The following is a 26,610-nucleotide window of genomic DNA, read 5'->3' as shown; positions in this document are numbered from 1 at the left end:
CGGAATGCGGCCTGGCCCAAGCCAAGTTGCTGGGCCTTTTTTTTTCACTTGGGCCTTTCGCCTATTAGGCTGGTTGCGAACTGTGCCTATTTTTTTTTCGAACCTTCTCGAGAGGAGAGGCGTCGGGGCGGGGGGAATGGCGTCGTGGGAGGAGCAGCTGCGGGACGAGCTCGCCGGCCGAGACCTCGCCGTCGCCTCCGTCCCCGGGAAGGGCCGCGGCCTCTTCGCCGCACGCAGCTTCTTCCCAGGTAAACCCAACCCCCCCTTCTCTGATCGAAAGGCGGGCGCTGTGCCATGGTGGCCAAGCAAGGCAGGGGGCGGCTGCTCGCGAACCGCTCGGCGAAATGCCCAGGCGGAAGGCTTGAGGCCATCCGTAGTGGATGCTGCTGCAATGCGGTTTCATTGAGTTGGGATTATGGTTCCTGTTGCCGCGATGATGATGATGGGGGGTTCTGCGTCTGCAGGAGAAGTCGTTATTTCGCAAGAGCCTTACGCTTCTACACCAAACAAGATTTCTGTGGGCTCCAACTGCGACAATTGTTTCGCCTCCAGAAACCTGAGGAAGTGCTCCGTTTGTCGAGTTGCTTGGTACTGTGGGAGTGCGTGTCAGGTGCTGACTCTGTCCTTCACTGTTACACGCATTTGATATGCAGAGACTTGCTTTTGTGATCATGTGCTGTGCGGAGACTGTTACATGCATTATTTATAGTGATTCCTCTTGCTTTCAATGGTGTAACTTTTTTGGCGATATGTTGCTACCGCAGAGAGAAGAATGGAAGCTTCATCAACTTGAATGTCGAGCAATCGCCGCGCTTACAGAGGATAGAAAGAAGATGCTTACTCCCACAATTCGTTTGATGGTGCGGCTTGTACTTAGAAGAAAACTGCAGGATGACAAGGTATTGTCTAGTTGATTGATGTAAAAATCTAATGCATCATGTCAATGATGATATTTTTGTATACATGGCATGTTGAAGTTTTCTGCATGTTGGTAACTTGATATTGGTTGTTTTGCCAGGCTATTCCATCTTCAGGAACAGATAACTACAATCTAGTGGATGCATTAGAATCCCGTATCCTTCCCTTTTGATACATTTGATCCATGACAAATATATTGACTTTGATTTTGTGAATGTTTTATTGACCGCATAATATAGACATCTCCGAGGTTGATAAAAATCAACTGGTTTTATATGCTCAGATGGCCAATCTTGTCCAACTGATTCTTCCTTCATTCGAGCTTGATCTTAAGGAAATTACACATACCTTTTCCAAGGTAATGCTCCTCAAAGTCATAAGGTTATTAGTATATGCTACTTTTATAGCTTAAAAAATGTTTTAACTACTATAGAAGACAATGTATCCAATGAATAATTGAGCTTAAAAAATACAGTTGTTTCCTGGTGTTATTTTTGAGATTTTGCTTGTACCTTCCATCTAAAACCTATTGGGACCTAGTTGGATGTGATTAATTTTGTTCCAAAACCATGAGGATCCAAGTTATCTAGGACACCTCCCTGTGGTCTTATACTCTTATTTGAGTATAGTAGAATCGTATCTTGAATCTGCCTTTTGAAAAATAAACCAGAATAAGCCAAGAAGCTTTGGAAAAAAAAGAATAATTGTTCTGTCCATGTTTATTCTTCCGTTTTTCATATTTGTTGTCTTCCAGTCTCACCCTTAAGCAGTGGCTAGGACTATTTTGGTGATTATCTGGCTAGACCTTTAGAAGTAAGCATGAATAATATATCCTCTGCCTCATATGTGCAGTTTGCCTGCAACGCTCATACCATATGTGATCCTGAACTGAGGCCCCTTGGGACTGGACTATACCCTGTTTTATCTATTATTAACCACAGGTGATATACTATTCCTTTATTCATCGTTTAGCATCTTCCTCTGATTTTATCATTTAATAAATAATTATTATTGCATCTACCCTTTCCTGGTATACTTAGTTGTGTACCAAATGCAGTTTTGATATTTGAAGGTCAGACAGCATATGTTCGTGCATTGCAACCTATAAGTAAAAATGAGGAGGTAATGAATATACTTTTGTTTTTTTCCTTATTATCATATATTCCTCTGCTTGCAATCCATGTTTCTTGGGGTTTCTTCTCTGGGCAATGTCAGTTACGCATCTTTGGTTAGGTATCAATAAGTTACATTGAAACTGCGGCGACCACTATGAAGAGACAGGACGATCTCAAGCACTACTACTTCACTTGCACATGTCCCCGTTGTGTTAAGGTTTTTGATTTCATTGCTTACTATTCTTGGATGTCCTATGGGAAGCTGACACATTCTTGATAATGAAGTGTTCTCTAGCTATAATTTTTTCCCCAACCTTACAGGATTCTGAGGAAGATGCGCTCCTTGAGGGATACAGATGCAATGACCAAAAGTGTGATGGATTTCTTCTGCCTAATGCAGGTTGGTTAACATCACGAAGGAAAAATACTAACTGAAGAGATGTAATAGATTGGATTATTCAAACATAATGTCAGCTGCAGCTTTAATACTGTTTCAGTTATCATTGATCTTACATTTTTATCTGGATTTAACATCTGTAGGAAACAAAGGTTATACATGCCAGAAATGTAGCACTTCTAGAGATGGGGAAGAGTTACAAAAGATGGCTAGCGATGTACTACTATTATCTGACAAAGTCTCTTCCTTAGTTTCATCTGGAAGTATCCTTTTTCACTATTACTAGATGCTATCTGAGGCAAATGTATATAATTGATTGCATCATATTGTTTTGTGATTTTGTAAAATGCTACCTTAACTTTGGGCAGTAGATAACAGTGAGGTAGGTTCTATGTACAAGACCATTGAAGAGCTAGAGCGGAAGCTTTACCATCCTTTGTCAATCACTTTGCTTCACACACGGGAAACACTCTTGAAGGTATATTTTCAGCATTAACAGTAAAAATAACCTGCTAGGGTACAGAGCACACCATCTAGTATGATTAACCACCTATTATTTGTGCAGATATATATGGAGTTACAAGATTGGCAGACTGCATTGATGTATTGCAGATTGACAATTCCAGTTTATGAAAGTAAGGCACTTCTCTTCTTACAGCGTGCAGTCTCACACTTACATAAAACTCAATGATCACTAATGTTGTTGCACTTCTGCCAGGAATTTACCCACCTTTTCACCCAATGATTGGATTACAGTTCTATACTTGCGGAAAGCTTGAATGGTATGGAATACTTTTCCCTATTCACCTACTTACTGTGTTCATATATCGCGGAGTAACAACTTTCATTGTCCAGTATAAGCTTTGGCCTTTGGCTATTTCATGTTACTAAAACAAGTTAGCTGAATTAATGCTAGTAGGATAGCTGGATAGGGACATGCTTTTTCAAAAGCTTCAGTGAAATGCTGTCAATAGCTTTCCCAGAAGTCTGTTCGAAATTCCTTGAGTCTTGAATACTTGTACCCTTAAAGGGTCACACTCATGATGTTTACAGTTACATCTAGATGTTCCTGTTGCAGGTTGCTTGAGTACACAGAGGATGCTCTGATGTCTTTAACCAGGGCAGCAGATATACTTCGCATAACGCATGGGACTAAATCCGAGTTCATGAAGGAACTTTTGGGCAAGCTAGAAGAAGTAAGGGCTGAAGCTTCTTTTAGGCTCTCGGCTGGAGATGAACAATAATTGAGTAACCATTTTATTGTGAAGCTCCAGGTCATCGTGATGGCAAATAGAATGTAACAATGTTGCAACAATGTTCAAATAGGATAGTACTAAGTAGACAATCTCTAAATTTAGAATAGCTTTGTTAATTCAACATTGGGATATAAGCTGCCCTGAAGGGCTCGCATCGGGACAAGAACTGTGAACTGGTGATATGGAAAATTCATTGTTCACCTATAAAGTGTGGGTTTTAACTTTACATTTGCTGCCGTTTTGATGTTGGCTTAGTGGATAGTTTATTATTATTCACTTCACAAAATGCGATGGTGGCACCAGCAAAATATGTTAGTGTTGTGGACAGCAAATTATAGGGTGCAACAAGCTCAAATATGTATACACAATCAGTAGTCACTGGGTCAAGGTAGAAGTGCTGCTCTGTCCCCTCGGAAAAAAAGTTCCGCTCTTCAAAAATTATGACATACTCCTACATTCTGAAGACAAGATAGAAGCCCAAAGACGTCATTACTTTGATGCAGAGAATGGAGAAATCTGGAACTCTACTAGTAGATTGGACTAGTCTGACACAAACAAAACTATATCGAACCTTTCATGTCAGTTGGGGACATGAGAAAAAGGTTAGTATAATTACTATGTTCTGGTTAGTATAATTACTATGTTATGGTTATCTGGTTCTGCTATGCCTAGTTATGCAGATATTCATTATAGAATTTGGATGAATGAACTGACCATCCCATTGCTCTATACATATCGAGTTGATTCAGTTTTTGATGTATTGTATCCTATAAGAACTATGCTCAAATATTCATATTTACATGTCTTAGAATACATCAGGACTGAAAAAGAATACTTGGGACAGCTGGGACCTAATTGCCATAGTAGCTGTAGTGCACATCAGCATTTAGAAATTATTACAATGGAACTCTGTATGCTGGGTCAACCATTTTCAGTATGAACAAATTCCCCTTATCGCCTCTTGAGGCCCTGAAACCAGCAATTTGTTGCAATATTAGTGAACTTAATCATTGATTACTGCATTAGCGACTAGTAACCATGTCTATCAACTGGACATCATCATGAGGGGAAAAAATTACAGCTGCGAGGAGAACAAAAGAACCGAAAACAAAATGGTTAAGCCGACATGGAAACTAAAGTGTAGTGGCGACAACAGGAAATAAAAATAAAAACCACAAAACATAACAGAAAAATGTTGCTAAAGAACCTAGATTAGCCGATGACAAGGTCAGCACCACCCTTCTCATCAGGGTCCTATCTCTTCCTTTACAGGATAGAACCCCGGCTGCATTTTCTTGGTATGGTCATATTTCTTGTTTTTGGCAAACCATTCTATCTTGAAACTCAAAAGCTACAAATCACATATATTCTTTTTTTAGACAAAAATTACATATATTCTGATGCCTATATCAAATGTATGGCTATTGGCATTTTTGTCATACTTAATTTGCAGGGTAAAGGATTTCTGGTTTTGGGAAATTAGTTTGACAAGAAACGATCTAAAATTAAATGTAGAAACAAGAGAAAACTAACCGATTTTAGTGGGTAGGTACATGATCAAACTCCACTACTTAAAAAGCTATTCATAGGGTGAAAGAAGCTGACCTGAGCTCTTCATCAAGATATGTAATTTCTAGTTCACCTTTACCACTGCCAGGTGCTTTGATTGAAATCTAATCATAACAGAAGTATATAATTAGTAACTCATGACTGCAGCATGAAATTTGACTATGTTATATACGCACCAACTTTAACATGCATGGAAACTTTATCATAACTGAAGGACAAACAACAATACTACGTAGTACATCACTAGCAAGGAAATGAAAGGGCTATATCATAACAATATAACATCACTGCGTGTCAAAACCACATGGTTACTTAGAAGTAGCAGGTTAGCATGCCTATATGCTCACTAGTCACTACCTGCCAGTTAATTGGCAATTTGGCAAGGTATAACAAAAGAGCGAACATTTTCAGAATGAACCATTGAGATAGAACGAGTGCAAACATTTTAAGAATGAACCGTTCAGATAGAATGAGAGTGAACATTTTAAGAATGAACTATTGATAGAATGAAGTACAATTGATAAGAGATAGATGTCTCACCAAATTAAATATTTTGAAGTAATCAAACCGAACTGCCACTCTTCTAGAATTGAGAGGTACCAAGTTGGCAGTAACCTGCAGAGGTAAATATTTGTACATTACCATGCTCCAGAGAAATAATATCTCTAGCTAATAGTAAGAAAATTTACCAACAGCATGGGGTATGCTATTCAGAAACAAATTTGTAGCGAGACAACATTACATATATATTATGCCAAGTGATCAAGCAAATAATTGGAACACATTTGCCCAAGTTAGTACATACAAATGTGTGTCTATGCAGGTACAAGAAGAGCAAGAAGTTGAGAAGCAGAAAGGTGGGAAGAAGTCAAGAAGGAAATGAACACTTCTCGAATCAAGTAAGACTTCACCAGTGTTTCAGCTAGCACGTTCCTTTGTCTAGAAGAGCAAAAGAACAGGAGTTGCTCATCCATAAGACTAAGACCATAACACATATGGCTGATCTCAAAATTTAAGTTAACATTCCAGATAAAAAGCAATAATGCATAAAATTTTCTAAAAAAAAAAAGCAATAATGCATATCATTCCTATGAAAGAATTCTTTTCTTCAAAACAAAGAAAGGTATTACAAAATGATCATCTCTTCATGTTACAGGCACATAGGAATCAGTTTAGGAGGAAATTACCTGATTAAAATAGGGCCACGTCTCCATATTTTGGGCTCTTAAAGTGTCAGTATTGATTGCTTGGTAAATCGTCCCAAACGGCCTCAGAAACTTTGGCCTCTGCATCAGTAAGCGAACAGAATTTGACAATCTGAAAGGTTAGCCTGACTACACAACTATCATTTTTGGTTTTTATCCGCAATGTATTGCATGCTTGAACAGAACATTTTTTTTTTCTTTTTGAGATGAGAAGGGACCTGTGGTTGCAGTATGGATTCTGAGGTGGTGTAGAGAAGCTCCCATTTGCCGTTGAGGAGATCAGACTTGAGTGGCTCCTTCACTTGGTTCACCTCCTCCAGTTGCTGAACAATCTGAGGCAAGCAAAGCAACAAACTAATCTACTACTCGTACGTCCCAATTCACGAAAAATTGAGGAGAAAAGGATGAGGCGAGGCGACCGCCCGCTCACCTTCTCGACGCGCTCCTTGTCCTCCGCCGTGGCGTCGACGCCGCGGTCGAGCGGCCTGATGGCGGCGAGGAGCTCTTCCTTGAGCCTCTCCGCCTTCTCGCGGTTCTCCTTCTCCTTGTTCCCCGCGAAGAACGGCGCCAGGAAGGAGAAGGACGACACGCCCGCCCTCCACCTCCCTACCCAACGGCGCCCGGAGCCCGGTTGCGCCGCGGCCAGCGCAAGCCGGCCGCCGCGCGGCGACGACGAAGACGACGCGGGCGGGTGGAAGGACGACGAGGCGTCTGGCTCCGCGCGCGGAGGGAGCGACGAGGCGGGCACCGCGCACGGGAGGGGGAGTGAGAGCGACACGAGCGGCGCCATGGCACGGCACGGGAGCGGAAGCGTAGCAATGCAAAAGCATGAGAGTATATTCTACTAGTATTCTATTAGTATTATTTTCCTTATTCGTGTGCGCGATTGCAGAAGAGCGGCAAACGTGGGGGCTCGGCTGCGGCTGCGTTTTCTCGAAGGAGAGTCGCGCGGTTTTCGAGTGGACGAGATAGCGCGCCGCCGCGGCAGACGGACTCCTGTGGTGAAGTTGCTCTGCTCGTGTTGCTGAATTATGAAAACAAATATGGCATATATAGCACAGCTTCACCTACAGCTCTATCTTTTCTAAAGCTACAGCTCAGTTAAACAGTTTCAGCTTTACCTAAAATAGAAGCAGAGCTAGGTGAGATTCTATCCCAAAATAAACTAGAGAGGTGGAGTTGGGTTTAGGTAGTTCCACAACTCCACTTTAGACATACTTCCTCCGTTTCACAATGTAAGTCATTCTAGCATTTTCTACATTCATATTGATGTTGATGAATCTAGATAGATATAGTTATTCTAGTATTTTCCACATTCATATTGATGTTGACATCAATATGAATGTAGAAAATGCTAGAATGATTTATATTGTGAAACAGATGGAGTAACTCATATAGCTAAATTTAGGAGTTAAAGTTCTACCAAATAGGACCATGGTATATAAACTTGTCAACAGACTGAACCATGGTTCAAGGTTAATCATGGTTCGTGGTTCAAGATTAACCATGGTTCGAGCTTGTTTTGGAGCCATGCAAAACCAGGAGACATGGTCGCGGCTCAGAGTTAAATAACAGTCAGGGTATTGGATAAACCGAACTGTTTCTGAAATCTGAACGTGCTCAATCGATCAATCAATGGATATCTTATAATTAAAAAAATTGTATCACATTTTTGTCAGCTTGCCAGAAAATTGTTAGTTTATCTGATCTCACTGACATATGACAATTGACAAACAAGAAACACAACATCCCTACAACTCTACAAGCAGGACCGTTAGAGCGTCATTATCTTTAATTTTTCTGAGTACAACGTTTCATTTCTTCTTGTTGTAATGGCTCTTCTGTTGTCGCTCTATTAAGGGTCTGTTTTTTTTGTCACTTAACTTTACCAAATTTCGGTATTGCTAAATTTTTATAGAACAATAAAGTAAACATACTTCAACCATTACTACTAAACCAAAATTTGGGAGTCTTAGAAGCTTCCTCTTAAACCTCTACCAAAATTTGATAAGATATCAAACCAAACAAAGCCAGTAGTACCGAAATGTGATAAAATTTGGTATGGTTGATTTGGACAACAAAGTGAACAAGTCAAGATTGAGCCGAGCAGCTCTCTCCAGAAAGTTCCATGTTCCAACCACACGCATGGTAATCATGGTAATTGGTAACTCAAGTTTAAATCATCTCTTCACAAAAAACCAAAATCTTGACTGGTGTCCGCTGCGGGAAATTTAACTATTTGCCACTCTTGTGACATGGCAATTAACGATTTGCCACACCCTGCCAATAACATGTGGGCCCTCATGTGTCTATGACATGTAAGTCTAGTGGCAAATCGTTAAGCACCATTCGTAAGAGTGGCAAATAGTTAAAAGCCCCGTCTGTTGCTATCAGCAAGGCAGGTTCCTAATATTATTATTCAGCTACACTGATACTCCTCTTTCAGCTTGTAAAGTTAACAAGGCATTAGATCTGACGGTGGCATGTGGAACAAATGGACAGAAAACTGGCGATACGTTAATTCATCAGGAACAGGTCGGTCAAGCATAGATATGACAACAGAAGAGAGAGCGAGATGATGGACTGAAAAACATAGTATAACCTTAATTTAGCATCAGTTCATGTAAGACAGGTGACAAATATAACTTTTACAGTGACAGATCACAACCCGTGATTCATCTATGACGACACCAACATAAAATCTCATAATACCAGACAAGAGCGTGGTCAAGCAGAACACAAAAAATAAACAAGACGCAAAGAACCAAAGGTAAATACATGGCAATGTGTCTTATTCCTCCTGGGAAGCAGGCGACTTCTTCTTCGCAACAGAAGCCCTCCTTCCCTTCAGCGTCCTGCAATTGTTCTTCGTCCTCTGTCCACGAACTGGCAGCCCTAGCTTGTGGCGGATGCCCCTGTAACACCTAATCTCCTTCAACCTCTCAATCGCCACACGATTAAACCGTTTCTGTAAAGCATGGCAAACACATCAGAACTCTATTTTAGCAACACAACATAAATCCACGATGACAGAAATGGGAAAAGAACTACAGAGTCTTTTTTTTTTCAGAACGATCAGTTTAAGGGTACCAAATTTCAAGGAATCTTCAACATGCTACTCCCTCCGTTTCACAATGTAAGTCATTCTAACATTTACCACATTCATATTGATGCTAATGAATCTAGACATATATATCTATCTAGATTCATTAGTATCAATATGAATGTGGGAAATGCTAGAATGACTTATATTGTGAAACGGAGAAAGTACCAAAGTAGGGTAACCATACTAATCACCAAAATTACAGAAAAAAAGTTAAGTGATGAATTAGCAAGGGATAGGGCCATTACAAGGTCTCCCTCAATCATGTACTTGGTAACCTCCTTACGGAGAGTGATGACTTCCTCCTCGGAGAGGTCCTTTGTGACCTTGTTGTCAAAATTGAGGTCCAAGAGGATCTGACGGGAGCGTGACCGCCCAATGCCATGGATATACTGCAGTGAGTACTCTACCCTCTTGTGGTTCGGGATCTCCACTCCACCAATACGAATGCACTCGATCCGCAGGCCACCATGACCAATACCCCCTTTCTGTCCAGTACCCAATAAAAAAAAAGAATCAAAACCACAACACAGTTAAAAGCACAGGCCTACAAATGACTGGGCAAGTAAAGATAATGGGGTGGGGAAATTTTTTCTTTAAACTTGGTCAAACCTAAAGAACTTTGACTACTTATAGTATGAAACTGAGGGAGTACTAACAAGGAATTATGATTCTTTTTACATCCTATATGCATAATTAACCTTCTTTGCTATTCCTAGTCCCTACATGAATTACATATACACTCTGCTGTCCAAAGAAATACTACTTCGTAACACTATCCATTCTTCCAACATGATATGTGCTAGGGGCAGAGATTCAAACTCATAAGCATACAAGCATATAAATACTAGTTCCTCACAGATGCCAATAATTCTAAAATTGCACAGGAACACTGTTCTTCCAACATCACGGAAAAAAAAAACTACTGAATTGCACATACTCAAAATTAGTACTGTAGTACACAAAGCACGGCCACTAGCCTCCCCAACCTCCAAGATGGCAAAGATAACAAAACGATCCCAGGGGTTGAGTTGCAATAAGTGATACGGATGTACGATGCGTCATGCGTGAATCACATATCAATCGCACAGAACCAAGGAACAGGACGAGCGAGCAAATGGCCGAACAAGAAGTGGGCGCGGAGGGGGGAGGCGGGGGGAGGGGTGGCTTTGCTTCTCACCTTGGGAGCGGGGAAGGAGACGGAGGAGCTGCGGCCTCGGGCGGAGAGGGGCAGGGAGGAGGTGGCGATGGGGACGGAGACCATCGAGAGGGTCGCCATTTCTGCGCTCCCGACGAGGGACGGAGGTGCGTGCGCTTCTCTCCCGGAGCTCTCGGCGCTGTCTCGGATAGAACCCAACGGGAAGGAAGCCGATAAGGTAGCCGCACCTGTAGGCTACCACTGTATCGGCGGTTTCTTGGGTTGGGCCTTGCAGGGTACGGCCCAAACAGGTCAAGTCGCTAGTGTACTCCTTCTGTTAAACAAAGAAAAAGAAAAAAGAACAAGCTAGGAGTACTCCATATCTAGATAACGCCGTGTTTAGTTGCAATTTTTTTCTTCAAAGTTTCAACTTTTATATCACATCAAAACTTTCCTACACACATAAACTTTCAACTTTTCCGTCACATCGTTCTAATTTCAATCAAGCTTCCAATTTTAGCGTGAACTAAACACACCCTAAGTTAGTACTAGGCTGTTAAGTTAGTACTAGGCTGTGTTCTTTCCCCACTTTTTCCAACACATCTCCCTTGTGTTCTGCATGCACGCTTTTCAAACGGTTAAACCATGTGTTTTTTTAAAGATTTCTACACAAAAGTTGCTTTTAAAAAATCATTTTTCAAAAACAATTAATAAATACTTAATTAATCATAAGAAAATGCTTCGCTCCGTTTTACGTGCGCGGGAGGTGGGTTCCTCCCGAACACAGTCTTAAGTTATGTTCCTGACTTTCTTTTTTTGGAAGGAGCGAACAAAGTCTTAAGTTATGTTCCTGACTTTCTTTTTTTTTAAGCTTTTTTAAGTTATGTCCCTGACTTTCTTTTTTTTTAAGCTTTTTTTTAAGATGGAGGGAGTAAACACGGAAGAAAATATTCTCCTCTCTCTAGGAAAAAAAGAAGAATATGTTGTAGCCTTTAGGATCAGCTATGCTGAGGATAAAGAACTGCATAAGCTTCCTCTGAATATAAATTTCTGGAGTTTTTTGGGAGGATAAAGAATTTCAGCACGTTTATAATCCTAGATGTAACAGTTTAGGTACTACTAAATGTAAGTTTAATTCGTATTGCATTTTGTATTAGGATAATCTGTGGGGAACGTTCTGAATATCATCTTGCAGAAATGTCTCAAGTGAAAATAAAATAAATGGAGATAATAGGACAATTGGTGGCAAATAACACATCATTTCAAAACGACGGATAAGGTTGCCCATCCAATTGGGAGCAGTAAGATTTACTGTAAAACCACAACAACCAGATAGTTCCACCGCATCGTTAATTGGGACGTGGGGATTTATAAGAACATTGGGGCAACAGATGCAACAGCTTAGCGTCATCTATTATTGAGGAAAACATTCATCATGTTACTACTACATCTCTACAGCTAAATTGAATAGGTATACAATATCAACAAAGAAAGGGAAAAAAAACTAATACACTTCTGGAGTGCTCTACTAATACACTGTTTAGACGCTTTTTAGTGGCATCATTCGTATATTCTCTTCCTTTTCAGAATCGTTGGAGCAACAGCAACAGTTCCAATGAGGAATAGAATTACTAGTGTTTTTGAGTCATACAGTTCCCTAACTGATCTTAGATCGCCTAGTGCCCTACCAGCCTGCAAGACAGCAGTAAGAATGGTGATGAGTAGATAAAATGGTATCACTGGAAACAGATAATACAATCAGATCAACCACCAAACCCGTCCACAACTAAGTAAATCCTGAAGTCAACGGAGAAGACGTGCAAAGTGCAAAGACAGTTCATGAAACATAATACACCGTCATCTCCTGTTGTAGTGTTGTGCCCGAAAACTTGGCAAAAGAGCAATGCTATAGTATTAAGATAATAAATCATGATACTTGAATCAGTACTTAAGCACTAGCCCATCTTTAATGCGAATTCTTAACATACAACATGGATTCTAGTTGAGATTTTTGCCTTGCTCTAAAGTAAAGGCAAAGCTGAGTCAAACAATAAGATCATTAAACCTATTATTGAGAAGGCAATACGATCATTAAATTTACTATTGAGAAGGTATTTACCTTTACAGTGATATAAGATGCTGGGATGAGACCAATTAGTGTTGCAGCAAAGAAAATGTGGAAAGGTATGTCAACAATAGGTGACGCCATGTTTATGAATGTGTTGGGTAAAGTTGGTGTAATTCTAAGAAAAAGCATGTAATTCAATAGCTTTTCTTTCCTTTTGGCAATCTGCATAGAAACAAAAGCATCTGTTATATGAAATGAAGAAAATGTGTGAAATTAGCATTTGCCAAAGAATCTCAAGAAAAAGGAAGTCAGTGAACAAACATGAGGTCACATTATTAAAAGCAGAAGATTACCTCTGACTGGAAATACCTCAGTTTTTCAGGCCACAACCAGCTAATCAATGGCCTCCCAATCAACTTGGAGACAAAGTAGCAAGACGAAGCACCTGCTGTTGCAGTGAATACGACCAAAATACCACCTTTAACCACCCCAAAAAGAGCTCCAGCAAGTAAAGACATGAATATTGTTCCAGGGATCATAAATGTTTGCATAAAGATGTATATTGAGCAATATCCCAGTATGAAATTAGCCTGATAATCTCTTGCATACACCGCAAGATTGTCTCTGCAAGTTTCAGGGATAAGTGTCAGTGGTGAAGACTTCGTCATTCTGATGTCTTTCACTTGCTAATTTGCTATCATACTCTATGATCGTTTTACTAGTAAATAAATAGACATGCCCATCCCTATGAATATGAAGATGGATAATTTCCTTGTTATTCCATGATAAAATTCAAGCAGAAGATCAGTCGTAGAAACTTGAACATGTATTTCCTACAGTCTATATTCAGAATGAAACAAGACAGATATTTCTGCCAACACTGACTTATACCAATAACGCATAGACGTTCTTGTAACGAAAAGGCATGATATATAACCAGAACTTTCTGTAGAAGAATATTATAAGTGACCGACAGGTATAACTAAATGTAGGAGTACATCAAAATAAGTGATGAATTAGTATTTCAGCTTCTCATTCATCTTATCACATGATCAAGTGAACTGAAAGGAAACATGAGCAACCAGGCAGAAAATCTAAAATGTAAGTCAAAAACAAATACAAACATCACATGCAAGTCAGTGCAGTATAGAGTGCAATATAGAGGTTACACGTTATGTTAGTCAGAGTTTTACTGCCTACAGTTCTGCTTACAGTTCTGATTAGGCCATGGATAAAACTTACAATTGAACTAACAAACAATGAGAAATGTATCCATGGACGACCTGCAGAGTAACCTTACTCATATTAGACGCATAAGAATATTGTACCCGACCAAATGTTGCAAGTATATTTATATTTTGCACATTGAATACTGCATGATCCTAAAAGAAATTATTGTCCACAACAAGGGACTTAGTCAAAATCTCACAGCCGAACTCCTAACCCTGCTAATCTCCAGCAATTATTTGGTTAGTCCCATTTTTCTGACAATTTAAGATCAACTATTTGACTTGAAGGGTTGGATTGTTTTTCTGACAATGTAAGATCAACCATAAAACCCATTTTATCATTTCCCAAGTCCCATCAAACGAGTAGCCACTTGCTGTTCGTATCATGATTATCTAATTCTTGCACAATCTAAAACAGTTTCAGATTCTTTACATTCAAACATGTTCAATCTCGTGTCACCAATAAATTAGTGCAATCAAATCCAAACTCAAATCACGCCCAAAATTTGCACCCCCGAAACAGTTGATGGTTGGACGGACGATCCAAACTGCTCTTCTCGCACAAGAATGACTGCGATCCAGGTCGATCTGGTGGGAGAAAGCGGAGAGGGGGAAGCTTACTTGAGGAGGCGGACGTCGGCGAGGCTGCGGGGGAGGCGGAGGATCTGTTCGAACTCGCGGCGGGGCGCGGCGCGGAAGACGCAGAAGATCCCGACGAGGAAGAGCGCCAGCACGGAGGCGGCCGCGGCCGCCTCGGTCCGCGTCAGCGAGGGGCGCGCCCCCGCGGCCTCTGGCTTGCCCCTCTTGGCGGCCGGCGAGTCGTCGTCGCCGGAGCCGGAGCCGGCGCCAGCGGCCTCGATGTCGCGGCGCGGGAACGGCATGCCTGCGGCGCAAGGGGCTTGGGCGACACGCGGGAGGGCGCACGTGGGCTAAGAGGCATGTCTCGGGGGCAGCTTCATGCCTTCATCGGGCACGGCGACGAGGAGGAGGAGGAGGCGGGGGTGGTGGTGCGGTGTTGTCTTCTCTGCCGCGCCGCGTTGCGTCGTTTTTTTCGTTGGTTTTCTTTGTTTTTCTGTGCCCGGTTTGATCCGGCGGTTTGATTGATGCGATCTGTTCTTTGTTTGACCTGCTGAACGAGAACGACAGTGGTGGGTACTAGCTCCCTCTCAAAATAAGTGCAATCGTAGTAATCCGTGTCGAAGGTTTGACCGTTCGTCTTATTTAAAAATTTTATGAAAATATTAAAAAAAGTTAGTCACACATAAAATACTATTTATGTTTTATCATCTACTAACAATAAAAATACTAATCATAGAAAAATTTCAAATAAGACGAACGGTCAAACGTTGGACGTGAACAATATAAAAATGCACCTATTTTAGGACGGAGGGAGCAGGTCCACAGGCCGCCCTCTCGTGTATACTGTATATTCTAAATTTCACTGTAAACATTTTTTTATTATCGATGTTTAATTCCTTTAACCAATGTTTTTTTACTTTAGATCAGGTAATTTTAACTTTACGGCGCTTTGGATCATCCTTAACTCTATTATCCATTTACATTCAACTTGTTATATACCAAAAGTAAAATGATCTTTCTTATAGTTGTGAGAGTTTATTGATGAGTACGAGCCGATGTACTCAAGATCGTTCATATGCTTGAGAAGATAATAGGGGTGATTCAAAGTGAACAAACACAATTTTACCCAATCTAAAATAAAAACGTAAGTTGCAGGGTAGTCTAAAGTGAAATATTGATAATAACATGTAGCCCAAATTATATCTTCTTTGTTTTCAATATTCCCCCACACTGTAGTGGCCAAAATATATTTGGAAATTGGCTTATGAAGAGGTGCCCAAGTCTACAAACAAAATGGTTTTATTTGACCCAATGCTTCGCTATATTGGTCAATTTGACGTGCCAAAATCATAAAGTTTTGGCAAATTTTGCTACAGGACATCGTGATTTTTATGGTTTTAGCTGTATGACACCACACAAAGTGACTTTTGGGGAAGACAATATCAAAAGTTGGATATTTGCTGGTGGACAACGCACCAATTAAAATAGTTAGATATTTGTTGGTGGACAATGCACCAATTAAAATAATAATTTTCGGTTAGAGTAGAGAGAGAAATCATATCAAAGTTCTAAAATTCCCTTGGGCCCACATGTCAGGTCTTCCATCTCTCTTCTCTCTATCCTCTCCTCCCCTTCCATCTCTCAATTTCCACCACCTCTATCAAACAAGATATTGGGATTAAAAATCAAATTCTTATCTTATTCTCACCATCAATTCTTTCGTATAAACTCCCAATCCCCTTATTTACAAAGTTATTATGGACGTCTTGCTATGATTACTGAAAGAAATATGAAATCTCTATTGCCATTTTTTTTATATTTTCTTTATTATTGTTTAAACCACAAGCAAGAAGAGAGCATGAGGGGGCACAAAACACTTTCTTGAGTTTGACTCTAATATATACCATGAGCAAAATGATTGATTACCGAGTCTCTCTCTCTGAATACTCTAAAATTTCATTTCCTCATCCTCCATAGCATATCGCGTGTTGGACACATGTACCTTAGCCACAACCTACTAAAAGCGTAGACACTATAAGAATCCGAAGAACCTTTAAGAAAATAAGTATATCATTGGTGGCCAGACGTTTTAACCTCAAAGGTAACGAGTAATATATTGTGGCGGTTTTATTTTGGCCGCCAAAAAAATTATCAATGTTGATAGGGGGATTGATCAATGGTACTGTTTCAAAGAGGAGTAGCAAACCGTGAGGTCCATCTCATAGGGCCAAACATGTGTCTGGCTATCCCCAGCAGCTCTCTGCATCTGCATGTTCTCCAGGTCAAGAACAAACAACCCGAGGTACGGAACCCAGATAACCACGCAGCGGCTCCTGCGGCAGAACCACTCCAATCTAACCTCCAAATCTGCCCAATCTTTGTGCTCCGGTCGAAAATGTGCCAGACCAGCATGCTCGACGAGCTTCCGGACGTCAAAAGACCGTGAAAGAACCCATCTCGCCTCGCCGTCGTCGCCGTCGCTGCCACAACTACCACGGCCACTGTCTTCTTCAGCGTGTACCCATGTCGACATCTTCGTGCATGCATCCTCCCTCCGGAGAAGGGCGAGCCGCCATCAGCTGCCGTTGCCAGAACGAGCATCTTGTTGTTTGATACGTTGTCTCGTCATCCAGGCGTGGCCCGTGCTAATGTCCACCGCCACGCTGTGCGTGATGTTGTCGTAACCCTCCAGCGAACACCGACGGCGCGGTTCGTCACAGGAAGGCCAGCAGCCGCATAACCAATGGATGGCACCCTGGCACTCAATAGCCGCGACGGGATAGTGGATCACTCTGGGCATCAGGACCTTGTCGTTGACGGGGCGGATGACCGGGCCCCATGCGCCGGTCTCCGAGCTGTAGTTTTGGAGAGCCAGCTCGCCTTCGGGTTCGACCTCCACGGCGAGCACCTGGAAGGAGTTTGGGGTGGGATTCATCTCGTCGCCATGCACGGAGTGCAGGAAGTACGTGTCCGTTAAGAGCTCGTCGTAGCGAGGCATGGTCGCGTGGAATCCTGTCAGGGGGCTGTACACCGAGACCTCCTCCAGGATGCCCCGGCACGCGAGGAGGAGACCGTCGCTGCACGCGAGCTGCGCGTACATCCTCTCCGGATGGCCACCATCTGCTGCTGCCGCCGCCGGTGCGAAGGAAGGGACGGGTAGGTGATCTGACCAGTGCTGGTGGCCGGTGGACGGCGACCATGTGGACCGCGCGCTGAAGCGGAGCCTGCCCGGGTAGACCTCCCGGTAGTGGTAGCCGAGGAGGAGGCGGCGATCCGCTTGGCGGTTGGCGTGGCGGCGCACTTGGGAGGCGTTGACGATCACGGCGCGCCGCCAGTATTTGGAGACGGCGGCGCATCGGACGATGGAACGAGGGTCCAGATGGAGGAGTACGTGCAGGAGGTCGTCGATCGTAAGGGGGCACGACGGCGTCGCCATGCATGCGTTACGAGATATCTATATATATCTTCCTCGTGTTCCATTGACCAATTTAGGTATATATTGTTTGTTGCTACTTGGTTTATTTACACCGAGTTGTCACCAATACACACGGCGGAAAAGGTGAAAAGTCCCGTGTGTCCCACGGCGCACGCACGCCGGTTACCATAAACAAATCCATAATGCTACTAGTGTTTGTTGTAAAAACTTTGTAACCCGATCGAAGCAGGCGACGCCGTTGCTGTGGTAGATGGCGGCGAGTGCGGTCGAGTCGTCGTCCCAGTCCCACGAAACGCGGGGGCAAGGAGACGCGGAGGAGAAGCACCCGCAGCCAGCGGCGGCGACGGCGGCCGGTGGCGCCGGCGGGGGTGTCGAGATCAGAGCGGCGAAGCGGTTCAAGCTGTCTGCGCGGTTCGCGGACTCGGAGGGGACGGAGGATGAGGATGAGGATGAGGATGAGTACAAGTCATGGATCGTCAGCATCCACAATGATCAGTGCCGACAATACGATCCCAAGCAGCGACGCTTCAATTCCTACCGCACCTTCGTAGGCCATGCTGCGACACCTGAGTTGCTCAAACATCTCGACGAAGATGGTAAGCAATTCAAACCTCGTGCTTATAACCAAATGCGTAATGATGATCTTTACCTTCCCAGTGACAATTCGCCAACGATATGATATATAACTTATAGTGAAAATAGTTGCCCACTTATAATGATTCCTTGGTTCAATTCGCTGAACTTTTCAGCGACGATTGGCCCTGAAAGAAGACCGCTTGATGCGTTGACAGAGCAAGAGTTGGTTGAGTCACCGTATGTTCTTCATGTAAAGATACTGGAATCTGATATAGGCTTCCCTATTAATCTTTTTGGAACTGTTCTAATAAGAGAACACTTGAAGTGCGTCTACATCTTTCGACGCGACAGAGACGATTGCCAGCTCATTAAATCTTCGGTTAGTGCACTATCAGTTTGTCATCTCACTATCAGCTTGCAAATATGTTTTATATATCTCGACGAAGAATAATTTCATCTGCTGCCACTATATCGAGGAGTTTGGTGCTAGTTGATTTTTTACTAGTCGAGTAATTATATTTATGGCATCATATTAAAAAAATAGTTAGATTATTTTTCCTGAATTGTGTATTTGTATGCAGGGTGAAATATTGAATCTGATCGCACCATATGTAGGGCCTACAGATGAGAGCATTGATTTTGAAATCAACTTGAAGATTAGGGGCAATATGGGAGAATCAAATGATAGAATTTTTAGCAAGGGTTTTACAGAAGCGCCCGAAACATCTAATTCAGGGCAAACCAAAAGAGTCCTGCTTTCCAGTTGGCTAAGTACATTAGAACTGGCATATACAACTGCTCACTTCACTGTGCAAGTCGCTATCGGAATCAATATTTTGAAAGGGTCATCAAATTTCTTGGGAATTATTAAGGCCTGTGGTACTAAAAATGAAGGTGATGCGGTGCTATATGATAGTGAAGTGTCAGGCACTAGGATCGCACTCGGAGATGATGGATCTATTGCATTGTCTCGCAACGTAGTGGTTCTTCATGTTGATGAGATGCTCTTGCTTAAATTTTTTGTTTATGATGATGACATGATATCTAAGTCCGCCCCAATTATCCTTACTCTAGGACACAATGACGAATCTTTCAATATTGAGCAAGGTTCTTACAAATTACGAGTGAAGCTAGATTGGACGAAGATTAATTTGTTGGGCAATATAAACTAGAGAGAGTTGATCACAGAAATGAGTATATGCAAATGTTTAGAACACTTATGTAAAGTGTGAGCAAGATCGACAAACTGGTTTGTCTATGCTTGCATGTGTATCTTGAATATCTATGGGCATGTTTGGTTGCCTGCATGATGCCTGGCTCGCATTGCAGATGCAGGCAATGACGTGTTTGGTTGCCTGCATGTCCGTCCGAGCCAGGCTCAACTCGTGCAAATCACATCTCGGAGCCAGGCTCGGAGGAAAGGCGGAAATCGACCTTCGCTACTCATGCAGGCCAAACTCAGCCTGGATGAGATAGATGAGCCAGGCCAGAGGGATGCAAGCAACCAAATACACCATATATGACCCTCCAAGACAATAAGCCTGGTAAGGGATAAGTTATTGAGAAAAACTGGACAAATCTCACCAAAAGTTTAATTTTGTTTTAATTTATTTGAATTTGGTCAATATGCCAAGCATTTTTCATTACCACACCTTGGCAATAAGGCCGGTTACCATGTTGTAAACTTGTAACATATAACAAGGAAACCCTATGTTCTAGATGTTTATATAAGGTGATGGCGATAATATCATTACTTTCAATTAATTTGGGAGAAAGTAAAATGGAAAGAAAGAATGCATAAAGACATTCATGATTAGAAATTAGAGTTAATAAAAGAATGCATAAAAACATATAGTCCATTTTAAAGAAGAGAGAATTCATTATATGCCACTGAATTTATCACAGTTCTATGATTTACCATTAACTTTGTCAAGTTCTATAATATACTATCAACTTTGATTAACTTCTACGATTTACCATTGTCGTCTGGTTAGCCTACGTTAGTGTTGTACAAATTTGTCCAAATAACCAAAACACCCATGTGACAAAAAAAAACTTTTAAAATTTGAATAAAAATCCCGAAATATCATGTTATAACCATAAGACTGGAAACATTCAAAAATTGGCCAAAAACTTAAAATCTAATATTTCAAAATTTTTGTCCAATTTTTGGAAGTTTGTTGTCCTAAGGGTATTTTGGTCATTTAGATAAAATTATACAGTAGTAACGGAGGCTAACCGGACGACGATGGTAAATCGTAGAAGTTAAGAAAAAGTCGATAGTATATTCAGGAATCTAGTTAGCGCGTACACGCTAGGAAAAGAGCTCGCGCGTGTTTTGTGTCCTTCCGCACGGCTCCACATGCGCGTGTTTCTCCGGATAAGTCCAGCGTAAGTACGTAACTAATCTTGTTAGTTTAGATAATGCCCGTAATTTCCATTTTTTTCATACTTTTTTCACGTAGTTGGTTTGCCACCACGTTCTTTTTTATTTTCTATTTTTTCGCACCTCTATGTGCGTAGGAGCCGGATAAAAGATTGTAATTAGTTTTTTTTACGAAATTAGTTTCCAATAATTGCGGTCAACCTTTTCAACTCGAGATTTGAAACTTTCGACTCGGATTTAAAAACTTTCAACTCGATATTGAAAACTTTCAAATCGAGATTTGAAAACTTTTCAACCTAGATTTGAAAACTTTCAACTCAAGATTTGAAAACTTTCATCTCAGATTTGAAAACTTTTATCCCGGATTTGAAAACTTTCAAATCGAGATTTGAAAACTTTCATCTCAGATTTAAAAACTTTCAAATCGAGTTTGAAAACTTTCAACTCAGATTTAAGATTTAAAAACTTTCAACTCAAAACATTTTTTTAAAAAATAAGTATGCTAAAGATTGAACAAAGTAATCAGAAAAAAGCGAAAAAAACGAAAAAAATCGCGAAAAAAAGGAAAAAGAGAGCTGATGGGCTTCTGGGCCGGGAGCAGCTGGCGCGCGCCAACTAGCAACCCCCATATTATAAAATATGACAAAGTCAGTGATAAATTGTAGATTTATGACAAACTCAGTGACATATAATGGATTCTCTATTTTAAAGAATAAATTACGCAAAAAGTATTTACTCATATGCATATATACGGTGCATGCCATATAGCACATTTCAGAAAAAATAATATTTAATTCTGTTTGAAGATATCAAATGATTAAAATCTTGACGAATTGGAAATTTTGAAGTTAATCATATATTTACTAAGACCAGCTATTTACAATTAAAATCACATATATTGCACTTGGTTGAACAGGGTACTAGTTATATATAAAAAAAATTGGATCGCTAGTTTAGTCTATCACGAGACCACTAACTGTATAGTGGCGTCCTTTCGTAAAAATTGCAAAGAAATTTCAGTCGGGTTTTGGTATATCCGTGCGTACCTTTCCCTTTAGTAATGCAAACTCAGAAAATAGAGCAGTTCTCCACGTACGAGAGACAGTCGGTACAAGTTCTCACGCACGAATGCACGATATGTTTGGCATTGGTGATCCTATTCGTTTCATCTAGATTCGCCAGAAAGAAGCAGCACAGCACATGAGCTAGCAGAAGTGGCAATTAGTTAATCGATCGATCAACCATATTATCCTACATTGGCCGGTTGACTGATCTCCTTGTTCTTGCACAACGCATTCTCCCCGATTCTCCGAACTCGCCGGAGAAACGCCCTGGTCCACAGCCGGAATCTGCAGTATAAGCTTCTCCTCCTCCTCACCTGCCACCGCTCAACACCCAACATGACACAGGCGCGCGCGCGCACGTCAGGCTAACGTGGAATGAATCGAACAGACAGACGGCGATCTGCCAATCTAATGTCTTCTCTTACCGCGTCGCCGCCGGCGCCGGCACCGGGATGACCTTGCGTCTTCCATTTGCCCCACTCCAGCAGCACCCGCGGCCGCTCGCCGCTAGCTCCGCGCTGATCACGCCGCCGAAGATGCTGCGCGTACGCGAGCAGCAGCGCCCGCCGGTTGCTGCCTCTGTACCGGGCGCCCGCCGCCACGCCGGCCTGATACGCCGCCGGCGCCGCCTTGGCCTGCCGCCAAGTGGTCACCTCCGCTGTCGTCGTCGACGACGACGACGTCGCGCCAGCGCGGCCGCTCCCCGGACGACGGCGCCGCGGCGCGGGCGGCACCTCCTCGTATGCCGTCACGATCACATTCTTCTCCTTGGTGGTGACATCACCCATGGAGATCTAACACCAACCGATGCGCGCGCATCAACAGGGGTAAATATAGCTGGGCGCGCGCGTTCCGTGGCTGCAATTCGCGAATCGCGAGCCGTGTCAGCGATGCAACAGCACACAAGTACTAGTACGCGTAGAAGCGCGCGCAGCTAGCGATCGGGAACGAGAACGACTCAGCTCGATCGAGGGGCTCGGTCGCTGTCGCGCGAACGAGAACGACGGTAGCGGCTGAAAACGTGCCTTAGGTCCAATCGGGAAAGACCGAAAAACGACGTGCAAATCTAGGCATGTAATAATAATCACTAAGGGCAAGTTTTACAGTAGAGGTGACTACCACATCTAATTTTATGCATGATATAAATAATTAAATTAAGAGGTGACATGTATAATAGGTTGCCTCTAACACACAATCCCCAATATCTCTAACACTCTCACATGTTTACTGAAGTTTGTGTAGGGGTTGCCCCTTGCATGAGAGGTGACTATTTCTCTCTCATCTTTCTTCTCTCCTCCACCTCACTATTTAGTCCTATGTGGCATTTTGAGGCTTGTGATTAGGTGCCCATAGTACTTGCCCTAAGAGCAGGTACAATAGCAGACTATTAGCCAGCTACAAACATATTTTAATAAGATAAAAGATAAGAGAGAATAGCAGCGGGCTACATATCTATAGCCAGCTACAGCACGGACTTCAAGACGCAATGTGTATATGACAGGTGGGACCATGTACTAATAGTATAGTAAACAATTATTGTATGAATTGACTATTAGATTGGCTATAGATAAATTGAAGCTAGTAGTGGGCTATACTATTAAATTAAACTTGCTCTAATGAACGATTTTGAGCATTGTGTTCACCGTTTCTTCGGTACGTGGGACCCGGCAATTTACTTCCTTTCCTTGTCGAAGATGTCAGTGTAACCGGAAAAGGAAGCTAGTGAGTTCACGTCACAGCATGCCAGCTCGAATGCTCGATCCAGTAGGCAGTAGGTTATTGTGTGAAATCTACTCCGACGAATATTGTGTGAAACTTTCCTCTGGCCGATATGATCTTAGACCTCGCTTTCATCGGCGGCATCGCAACTGGCAACAAGTAGGTTGGGAGACTTAGCAACCTTATCAATGTGGGTGAGAAATGATTTTATAATTATTTGAGTGTATAAATGAATGAATTAACTATTATACTTAGAAAAATATTGAAAAACATATATAGAGAGAGTAGATGAAGGCTTATAAACGTTTTTTTAAAAAGGCTAATGGTTAGAGACAGATCTAGCTTTGGGCTACGCTTTAGATCAACCCATGAAGTGTTGGGCCAAATTAAAACCTATATATATATATATATATATATATATATATATATATATATATATATATATATTTATATATATATATATATATAAAATCCAGCCTGAGCTGTGGGTCAGGTAACTCGGGATGTGGGTCTCCGTCACTGGCTTGTAAGTGGAGAGAGCTATTAATTTGAAAGCTCGATCGAGAAGTGTGTTCGTGGATCCATTCATTACTCCCTTCATCATTACATAATATAACAATCTAGAACCAAATGAGATATTTTATAGAACAACGAATTTGAATAGGAGGATGTCTAGATTCGTTGTATTATGAAATATCTCATCCGGTTTTAAGTTACTATATCATGAGATAGAGGAAGTAGTTAATTAGTGTTTTTCAAGTATATTAGTTAATTAGCATGTTATAACAATAGTAGAACAAATATTAATTGAAGCTGCTAACCTTGGCAAGATGAATGTCATATGTCACAGAGACGCGCCATAGTTGTGAATTGCAAGTTGCATTCTCCCTGATTCTCCGGGCTTGCTGGAGAAAAACGTCCTTGTCCAACTGCCACCGGAACCTGGAGCATGCATGCACCAGCTTCTCCTCCTCGATCCCCAACTGCCACCGCTCACGACACGCACGCTTGTACGTCACCAGGTTAATGTGGAATGAATCAAACGGACACGGCGGTATATAATCTAGTACGTCTATCCATATGATCTCCCCTTGACGCGTTGCCGCCGGCGTCGGCGTTGGCGCCGGGGTATCACTGATGTTCTCCTCGGTGGCGGCATCATCCATGGAGATTTACCACCAAACGATGCTCATCAACTGCATTCCCGTGATCCCGTCTGTGCACGCGGCGCTGCACCGTTTCTAATTAATCCACGAGCCATATCGATCGATGCTAAGAGCGAGAAGACTAATTAGTGCGTACGCGCGAGAAAAGTTACGGGCGCGCACAGACACGTGTCGTTAGTGTAGTGCACGGGCGGTGTTATGGAAAAAATCGAAACCCCAAAACAAACACAATTAGCATGCAGACTAGCTTGGTTAGTTCCGGATTTGTTTTCTTCTTCCGGTTAATTAAGCATAATCAGCTTTGGTTTTTTAACTTTTCAAAAATAATTTGTCTTTCAATTGCCCAAAGTTTTAAACTTTATATTCCAAATTTAAAGCTTTTAACACTAATTTGAAACTTTCAACTCATGTTTGAAAACTTTCAAGTTAAGATTTGAAAACTTTTTAACTAAAATTTGAAAATATTCAACTTAAATTTTAATTTTTTAAAAAAATCAACTCAAAATTTAAAACTTTCAGCTTGTATTTTGAAACTTTCAAGTCGAAAATTGAAAACTTTCAACTTTAACTATGAATACTTTACTCATATTTGAAAATTTGAACTCCTAAATTTCAACTTTTGAGCGGTGAGTTAAAATTTTCAACTCGATTTAATTGTTAAATAATTTATTATAAAAAGTGCTTTAAACCACGATTAACACTAACTGTCGCTCAACACATTATTAGAGTCGTGTGGGGCGGGAAGTGCGCGCCGCTTCCAGCGCAGATGCGCCAACTAGGATGCATACTATCACTCTCTCAAAATGTTTCTAAGATGAATAAGATAATAAATCTGAGCAGAAGTCTATCCAAATTTACTGTTTTAGATTGGATCAAGGTATTGACATTTTAGGACGGAGGAAATAACATCTCTTATGCTGTGTTCGCATGTTCAGGTTGGAAACATAGTGCCTCCGCACGAAAAATGAAGCAATCTATTAGCACGTGATTAATTAAGTATTAGCTATTTTTTTTCAAAAATAGATTAATTTAATTTTTTAAGCAACTTTCGTATAGAAACTTTTTGCAAAAAACGCACCGTTTAGCAGTTTGAAAAGCGTGCGTGCGGGAGAGAGTTGGGTTGGGAACCTAGAGTTCCGAACACACCCTTAATGGATCATTTCTTGAGTATGTGGGCCCAAGCAATCTACTTCCTTTCCTTTCTTTTTTAGAAACAACATCCTTTCCCTTCCGACGATCCAGCAAGGCCCTGTTTAGTTTCCAAAAAGTTTTTCCTAAAAACATCACATCGAATCTTTGGATACATGCATGAAGCATTAAATATAGATAAAAACAAAAACTAATTGCACAGTTAGGGGGAAAATTGCGAGACGAATCTTTTGTGCCTAATTAGTCCATGATTAGCCATAAGTGATACAGTAACCCACATGTACTAATGATGGATTAATTAGGCTCAAAAGATTCGTCTCGCGGTGTTCAGGCGAGTTATGAAATTAGTTTTTTCATTTGAGTCTGAAAACCCCTTCTGACATCCGGTCAAACGTCCGATGTGACACCTAAAATTTTCATTTCGCGAAGTAAACGGGGCCTAATCGGAAAGGGAAGCTACCTAATTAAGCTAGTGAATCGATTTCACACACCACAAACAACATGCTAGCTGCCCAGCTCCATCCAGTATCAGTACAG

At 41.6% G+C, this 26,610-nt stretch overlaps 6 protein-coding genes across 6 annotated transcripts; 2 read left to right on the top strand and 4 right to left on the bottom strand.

Moving 5' to 3' along the window:
- Positions 1 to 90: 90 nt before the first annotated feature.
- Positions 91 to 4,205, top strand: LOC127767234 (histone-lysine N-methyltransferase ASHR1). Its single transcript, XM_052292504.1, has 14 exons — positions 91 to 248; positions 465 to 610; positions 765 to 899; positions 1,019 to 1,073; positions 1,158 to 1,276; positions 1,771 to 1,859; positions 1,959 to 2,040; positions 2,152 to 2,250; positions 2,355 to 2,433; positions 2,574 to 2,693; positions 2,802 to 2,908; positions 2,996 to 3,065; positions 3,149 to 3,212; positions 3,509 to 4,205. Exons 1-14 carry the CDS (start codon positions 137 to 139, stop codon positions 3,672 to 3,674), a joined length of 1,443 nt encoding a protein of 480 aa, XP_052148464.1. The 5' UTR covers positions 91 to 136; the 3' UTR covers positions 3,675 to 4,205.
- A 216-nt stretch (positions 4,206 to 4,421) lies between these two features.
- LOC127767235 (probable plastid-lipid-associated protein 4, chloroplastic) lies at positions 4,422 to 7,344 on the bottom strand. The gene is made up of 6 exons (XM_052292505.1): positions 6,891 to 7,344; positions 6,679 to 6,792; positions 6,443 to 6,541; positions 5,796 to 5,870; positions 5,292 to 5,359; positions 4,422 to 4,655 (listed from the first exon to the last, which is right to left on the bottom strand). Exons 1-6 carry the CDS (start codon positions 7,248 to 7,250, stop codon positions 4,583 to 4,585), a joined length of 789 nt encoding a protein of 262 aa, XP_052148465.1. The 5' UTR covers positions 7,251 to 7,344; the 3' UTR covers positions 4,422 to 4,582.
- A 1,692-nt stretch (positions 7,345 to 9,036) lies between these two features.
- Positions 9,037 to 10,941, bottom strand: LOC127765791 (30S ribosomal protein S13, chloroplastic-like). The gene is made up of 3 exons (XM_052290750.1): positions 10,744 to 10,941; positions 9,812 to 10,051; positions 9,037 to 9,428 (listed from the first exon to the last, which is right to left on the bottom strand). Exons 1-3 carry the CDS (start codon positions 10,840 to 10,842, stop codon positions 9,252 to 9,254), a joined length of 516 nt encoding a protein of 171 aa, XP_052146710.1. The 5' UTR covers positions 10,843 to 10,941; the 3' UTR covers positions 9,037 to 9,251.
- Positions 10,942 to 12,091: 1,150 nt separating this feature from the next.
- On the bottom strand, positions 12,092 to 15,100 carry LOC127766161 (uncharacterized membrane protein At4g09580-like). The gene is made up of 4 exons (XM_052291229.1): positions 14,620 to 15,100; positions 13,123 to 13,393; positions 12,821 to 12,991; positions 12,092 to 12,393 (listed from the first exon to the last, which is right to left on the bottom strand). The coding sequence occupies exons 1-4, from the start codon at positions 14,877 to 14,879 to the stop codon at positions 12,262 to 12,264; spliced, it is 834 nt and encodes a 277-aa protein (XP_052147189.1). The 5' UTR covers positions 14,880 to 15,100; the 3' UTR covers positions 12,092 to 12,261.
- A 3,163-nt stretch (positions 15,101 to 18,263) lies between these two features.
- On the top strand, positions 18,264 to 19,761 carry LOC127766388 (uncharacterized). The gene is made up of 3 exons (XM_052291441.1): positions 18,264 to 18,609; positions 18,763 to 18,968; positions 19,171 to 19,761. The coding sequence occupies exons 1-3, from the start codon at positions 18,264 to 18,266 to the stop codon at positions 19,759 to 19,761; spliced, it is 1,143 nt and encodes a 380-aa protein (XP_052147401.1).
- A 2,109-nt stretch (positions 19,762 to 21,870) lies between these two features.
- Positions 21,871 to 22,827, bottom strand: LOC127766162 (uncharacterized). Its single transcript, XM_052291231.1, has 2 exons — positions 22,465 to 22,827; positions 21,871 to 22,353 (listed from the first exon to the last, which is right to left on the bottom strand). The coding sequence occupies exons 1-2, from the start codon at positions 22,825 to 22,827 to the stop codon at positions 22,222 to 22,224; spliced, it is 495 nt and encodes a 164-aa protein (XP_052147191.1). The 3' UTR covers positions 21,871 to 22,221.
- Between the last annotated feature and the right edge of the window lie 3,783 nt (positions 22,828 to 26,610).

Source organism: Oryza glaberrima, chromosome 3, assembly GCF_000147395.1.
Source record: "Oryza glaberrima chromosome 3, OglaRS2, whole genome shotgun sequence".
NCBI classification, from domain to species: domain Eukaryota; kingdom Viridiplantae; phylum Streptophyta; class Magnoliopsida; order Poales; family Poaceae; genus Oryza; species Oryza glaberrima.
Note: the sequence above shows the minus strand (reverse complement) of the source record. Positions and strands in the feature narration are given on the sequence as shown.